Here is a 7,231-nt window from a genome sequence, read left to right as displayed (position 1 = left end):
GTTAGAAACAACAACCGAAGAAATGTATTTCAACAAAACAAGGAAACATCCAACTGCCTCACCACCTTAACACACATGATGACATTCTGAAGCTAAGAACACTTGCACTAGACAGAGATTTATAGAAGAAGATGACTAACTGGATAATAGAAACACTCGACTGGCACTCTCGAAGTGACGCATGCGGCAAGCATCCACAGAGACTGCGCGGCCATATTTATTATTATTTTATATATGCAAATTTTGTATATGTAATCGTAACGTTCATTGAGCATCACACAGTTATGAAAATGCGCGATATAAAAATCATGAATCTTTATTTTATTATTATTATTATTATTATTATTATTATTATTATTATTATTATTATTATTATTATTATTATTATTATTATTATTATTATTATTATTAATGTAAGCTAGGCCCATAAATGGGTTCGAATATCAGACCTGCATATATACACGTCCACTTCGGACATTTTGGTACTCGAATTGAGTTCCTATTTAAACGGGTAGAGTTAAATCCGTGCCCGTTTTTTAAAACCGGTTTTGCTCAGTTTTTTCCCACTGTACTAACATTTTACAATCCACGGCTTTTAGCTGCTAGTATTTACTTGACAAAAAGCTCATTATTGTCTTTGTTACTGAAGTTGAAGCGCCTATTCTATTAAACTATTCATCTAAAGAATCAAATATTTACACAATGACGTGCCATAGGTTTCCGTTGTCTTATTTGATCGTTTTACACACATGAAAATTGTATTTTTATTTCCGTCATTTTCTTTATTGTAAAAAAGAGCAAGGATTTCGGGCAATAGTCACAAATACGTATGTTTTTGTCATTGATTCCATCAAAGCCAACAAAAGGACACTCCTTTTTAGATGACGAAAACTACATAAGATTAAAATTAAAACATTTTTTATTAATTTACAAAAATGTCAATATATTGTCTACATATACAAGCTAAAATAATGCCCGTTAATGACAGTCTCCGCTTATCAGGGCTTCAAATATGTACAATTTGATTATCTGGTTGCAAAGACGTCTTAGTACGTCTTGGTGGGAAAGTAATGTTCTAAAATGCCCTGAATTTTTTTTTGATTTTTCTTGCGTTCTCCAAAATTAGTTCAAAACTAGATTTCGATACTGGAATTGAATTTGTCGGTCTTAGATGCCCGTCGATATTGTTATATAGAATGTAGAGTTTAATGCTTCTGTTTTAGGAGACCTTCCACACGTCCCTTGCGGTAACTTTACTTAATACTGTTATTGTAACCGGGGATCTTTTGTAAGCAGTTTGTTTATTCAATTTGTCATTTTCAAAGCTGTTGAACAAACTTTGATTGATTGTTAAAAATTAGAAATTTCTTATTGTAATCACTTTTATGGTTCTCCGTCGCCATCGTTGTTGAAGTATTTGAAAGTGCAAAGCAGTCCTAAGCTTCTCTATTAGAGTTAGTTATAGTTATAGGTCGTAGCAATGGTAATAGGTTTTTTTTTTCCTTTAGGGGTTAGTTAAAAGTGCTAAGTTACTTTTTTTTTTGTTAGGGTTAGTTAAAGTCATACTTGGGTTGTTTCCCTTAGCTCGGGGAAGTGCGGAAGGTCTCCCTTTGTTTCTCTTTGGTGTATAAAAATAGCACGTGTTGAGCTCACGAAGGACAGTTTCTTTGTCAATTCAGGCATATGTTAGTATCTCCATGGCTAACTTTGGAGTACTTATGGTGTTTCAGTCGATAGTGCTCTGTCCTGAGTATACACATTTGAGAACTTCTTCTCCTCGATCAAAAACTCACACAGTCGATAGTGCTCTTTACTGAGTATATATATATATATATATATATATATATATATATATATATATATATATATATATATATTATGATAACCTCTTGTCCACGAATAAAAAATCTCACAGCACCAATAGACACGCATTTAATGATTTGAGGACATTATTTACTTTTACTTCACACATGTCTTCACACATGGTTGAGAGGCTTGGTGACTTACAGGGGGTGTAACTAAAACTGTGAATGGCTTTAACAGCCGATGCCTTTCCATCATTACGGAGAGGACAACGGAGAAACAGCAAAACGCCCCAAATTCGACCTGGTAGCTGATGAGACGCAGGCTCCTCTTTGCTGGGCATATCTTACGCATGGACGCAGACCGCCTCCTGCGTCGAACTTTTATTACCTACACGAAGAGCTCGACGACTAGACCAGCAGACATTCTACTACATGGGCTGGATTCTATTACCATTGACGATGTTGTGACTCCAGCCAGTAACAGACGTGCTTGGTCCCGTAATGTGGATTCTCTGTGACCCGGACACGTTTAAGCTGATGTAGCATAGCACCTTATAGGTGCCGTACTAAAGTACACTGCAACTCATACATACATACTTTTATTTATCCTCTATGTGCTTGATCAGCGCATACGCAATGTGTCTTGGTAGGAGGCAATTTTTATCATTAGTCCCCAAGACTGACCACTAGCTTTCATTTATCTTTCGATGGTTCTCCTCCAGGACTCCATCGGGTAGCCCCTTCTTCTAGTCCTTCGGAGGTCCAAATGAGGTATATCCCGAGAATAGCATTCGGATACATAGTGATGACATGTCCAGTCCATTTCCACCTTCCGATACTGGTTCAATTTCGGTGCGTCTTGCCAGTTAGTTTGTTTGAAATTACTTTAGGCCAGAAAGCGTTAGCATCCTTCTAAGGCATTTGTTTTGTAATGCGTTTAGTTTGTTGGAGATGGTGCCTGTCAGTTTTCATCATTCAGACCCATAAAGGAGAACAGATAGAACATTTGTTTTGAAGAGACGTAGCATTGTTTTTGTGGTGATTTTCTTAGAGTTCCAGATATTTCTGAGCATTCCAAATGCCCTTCTTGCTCTCGTTAGTTTGCCTTTGATTTTGGCATTTCTATTTAACTAACCCTGCTGCCTAGATCGGTGAAATGATTCACATCTTCAATGGCTTGGTTGTTTATGTTCAGAATTTAGTTTGAATTAGAATTCACCCTCATCATTTTGGTCTCTTCAACACACACACACACACACACACACACACACACACACACACATATATATATATATATATATATATATAAATATATATATATATATACACACATATATATATATATATATATATATATATATATATATATATATATTATATATATATAAATAGCTTAAGGGCTTTGTTGAAAACCGGTTGTATATTGGACTAAACCTCTGTGAAGTTATGGGTCAGAAGAACAATGTCGTCTGCAAAGTCTAGATCTTCTAGTGTCTCCGTAAATGTGGAGATGAGTATGGATTTCTTGTCGTCTACTGATTCGTTCAAGATCGAGTCCATTGCAAGGCAGAAAAGAAAAGGGGAATAAAATACAGCATTGCTTCACTCTTGTCTTAATATTAAAATCTTTTGTCATTTTACTCAAGCTTTATTTACACTTCTATGTATTATATTTGGTCTTCAAGGTCTGCGGGCAACTATATTCAATTTGTTCCACAATTGCTCGTATTTTATTTAGTTTAACCTCCTTTTCATTCCCATACATGTTTTCATGCCCTGGTAGTCATTGGATATTGTTTTTTTTTTTGCGGAGAAGTCCCATTTTGACGTAAGAGTGTTCAGTTACTTTTTAAAATGTTATGACTTGCAAAATAGATTTGACATCGCTCAGCATATTCAATATTGAGGCATATGCTTTTTCGTCTTATATATTCGTTACAACAAGAACTGACTCTCCGCTGCTTTGAAATAATTCTTAGTAGAAATTTGCTTTTAATTTTTCAATCAAAAAATTGCATTCTCATTTGACTCATATAAATAGATAAAAACTTAATTTCTTCTACAAGGGTGACTGAATTTGAGCAAATACATTTAGCTTGATAGCATTTTAAGCAATCAGTTTTAACTTGTTTTATTTGTCTTATGTCTTTTGATTTGTGTTATTCCACATAAATGGTCGTCTGATGGTGATATGGATAAATACATATCTATATACAAACTATGTGTGAAAATGTATGACTATAGATAGAAGAACTGAAAGTAATCAACAAAGTCTCTTCTATGTCAACTAGATTTTCATGCTGCGCTAGATTAGAAAAAACAACAAAGTGATAACACAAAAAATACATAATAGGAATACTTCATTTCATCGGAAACAAGGGATAATATTATATGCACAAAATACAGCATAGAAAACACTTAAAGCTATCGTTATATGCTTACCACCAGCAGCATTGTACCTTCCGAATTATACACACTTGTTAGAAATATTTAACACAAGAAACAGAAATACCGTATATGGCGCTGTTTCAATATTTGTATCTCGTTACAAAACGATTAGTGATAATATCAATCACAGAGACACTATAATGTGTATAATACACATGTCTGTGCAATCATAGTAATATCCCAATCACAAGGAGCACAACATAGGCTACAACTTAAGTTATTCCATGACAACCGAAACCATCATCCCCATAGAATCACTCAAAATTTTAACACAGACATTTGATAGAAATACATGACGTTATCGGGTGTCACGAGGCCATTCTCTCATTTAGTGTGTCAAAGTATGAATACTTACAAACGTACGGACTGTAAAAATGACACTTTGACTTGAATAATCCCCGACCAGACTCTAAAAATAACATTTCGACTTGAGTATGTACCGACCATACTGTAAATGGCATTTCGACTCGAATATTTCCCGACCAGACTGGAAAATGACATTTCCACTTGAATATTTCCCAACCAGATCGGAAACATTGATATCTCAAATTGAATATTTCCCGACTAGACTTGCATCCTGCTTTTCTAAAGTCTGTTTGGTTCACAGCGTGGTATTTTATGCTTTTTCACTGATTTGTGATTGACTGAAGAAGGGATTTTAGCCCTAAACGTCCGGCGATTAGTTTTTTAAAAAAATTAAATGTATATACATATTCATTTAGAAAAGCAGAAATATATCTTTTGCGTAATTTGCTTGATGCCACAATCTTATTTTGTATACCGTATATTCTTTTTTTTTTTTTTTTTTTGGTTTTCTGCAATTTACTCCATGTGAATGCTGTTTAATTTCACTTTACATATCCTCTGATGTTATACGTACAGTCTATGTAACACAACAGTTATACGTTCTAACCTATCCTGGAATGTGTTTTTGGGTGATATCATAACCAAGATCTATGATATCATATCATATTTTACATCATGATCATTGTATAATTACATCTTAACAGTCATTATATTGCGGTCGATAATCCAACTGCATGTGCCAAAGATTCATTTCTTTGTGCCTCTTCTTTCAGACAACATTTCTTCAAAATCAGATTTCTCCAGCGTAGTCGGACGTCCTTGTTAAAGACAACGTAGAATATAAATATGAAAAATCCCTGTAAAGTGTTAAAAATCACGAACAAGTAACTGAAAATAATCAAAGCGAACAAGATTGCTAGAAATCCAAAAGCCCAAGCCAGGCCCAGAAGCGTTGCAATAGACATGGTGCCTTTTAATTGTTGCTTTATCTGTTGTCTCCTTGAAGAGAACAATTTAGACCTTGACCCTTTAAGAAGATAATGTATTACAAGAGCAAAAGCGATATAGTTAAAAATCAATATGAAACATGCAGGCAGGAGAAATACAAAGAAAACTGCAGGCCTTTTGATCCAGCAAATATTATTGTGTAAAAGGATGTAATTTTCAAACCTGTGAACTGCAGCGGTGACTAATACCATCAAAAAAGGAATGCCCCATGATATCAACGCAAATTTTAATAGGTATTTTCTCTTGTCGCCCATAAAGACTATAACTATTGCCAGATACAAGTAATAAGCGTCACATGACATCCACAAGAGAGATGAAAGCATACTAAAATGTAAAAGCATCGCTACAACACTGCAGAGAACACCATCAGTATAGTTTGCTTGAATTACTAATACGTTTGCTATAAACATAACATTCATAATCAATAAGGCTGTGCACAAATGCATCAAAATATTTGAAGGTAGAGAATTTCGAAGGGATGGAAACGTTCCGAAAGTCAAAAGAGTGAACAATAACGCTGATGCAGACATCGTACATCCTATAATCGACAAAATACTCAAGGACGTGTCGTGTTCAACAGCTGAGTTATCCATAGCCATTATAAGGGCAAAGTTACTGAGGTGATTACAACTGCACGTTACGAAATTGATGCCGGCCTCTAAAACAGAGCATCCATTTTCCTCCCAATTTCCCAAGTCTCCGTTATTATTTTTACCTTCTGGATTCCAGAAAACACATTTTGGTAACATTTCTGGCCTCTGATGCAAAAACGTAATGGTGATGTCCTCCGTTAGACTCTTAACTGACACACCAAGTACATTGATAGATACCACCCTGCTGTATAACATTTCGACCACACTGTTTAGATTCATTCCAATATATTTGGCATCTCTGTACACTGCCACGCTAAGTCGGTTCATTTTATATCTGTCCTCAGCAGGCAGAGACTCGATGACAGGGGTCACTGGCAGAACAATGGTTACATTTCCTTTGGTGCCCTGGTATTCCTGTATTGTTCCATTTACAAATGAGAGAGATAGCTGACCACTACGTTGACTAGCCGTTTCATAAACCATCAAGTAGTCCCAGATTAGTGTTTTGTTCATTGAAACGCCTTTGACTAAAACAGCAATGTTTGTCGATGAAAATTCAAATGAAGAATCTCCAATTAATGGAACTCGAGCTGCCATTCTCTCCACGTAATCTGAAAGGTTTCGTCGAGATTCAGTGTCAAATTTGTTGATGCAACACTCCGTGATGTTGTTGATGGTTTTCAGAACGTGTTTAGTAGTTGTCTCGGTCAAATCTTTGATTGGCATTTGTGTTATCTTGTCAAGCTTTGACATTAATTCAATTGTTGAAATATTTTGTAAATGCTGATCCAATCTCTTGAAAAAATCTGAAGAAATATAAACCATAGAGAAATAATGTTTATTAATTTGCTAAACAATAAAAAACACAGTCTAAGTAACCATAAAAATAGAATATTTGCTTTCATATGTTTTGTAAAAAAATGGTTTATTTTGTACATTGAGTACTTTTGAAGTAATTTAAGTAGCACTGTGGGTGCGTTTGTCTGTGATGAGCGTAGTTGTCGCAAAATAGACTTTGTGTTGTTCGTGAACTGTTATCAAACGACATTTCACAGCAAAGTATATAGGACA

General features: G+C 35.1%; 1 protein-coding gene across 1 annotated transcript; it reads right to left on the bottom strand.

Annotated features, from left to right (window-relative positions):
- Positions 1 to 3,925: 3,925 nt before the first annotated feature.
- On the bottom strand, positions 3,926 to 6,960 carry LOC144957915 (adhesion G-protein coupled receptor G2-like). The gene has a single exon (XM_078889473.1). The coding sequence runs from the start codon at positions 6,911 to 6,913 to the stop codon at positions 5,267 to 5,269; it is 1,647 nt and encodes a 548-aa protein (XP_078745599.1). The 5' UTR covers positions 6,914 to 6,960; the 3' UTR covers positions 3,926 to 5,266.
- Between the last annotated feature and the right edge of the window lie 271 nt (positions 6,961 to 7,231).

This window comes from Berghia stephanieae, chromosome 12 (assembly GCF_034508935.2).
Source record: "Berghia stephanieae isolate SIO BIC M18660-M18661 chromosome 12, UCSD_Bste_1.3, whole genome shotgun sequence".
In the NCBI taxonomy this organism is placed as follows: domain Eukaryota; kingdom Metazoa; phylum Mollusca; class Gastropoda; order Nudibranchia; family Aeolidiidae; genus Berghia; species Berghia stephanieae.
The sequence above is the reverse complement of the archived record's forward strand: the minus strand, read 5'-3'. Positions and strand labels throughout refer to the sequence as shown.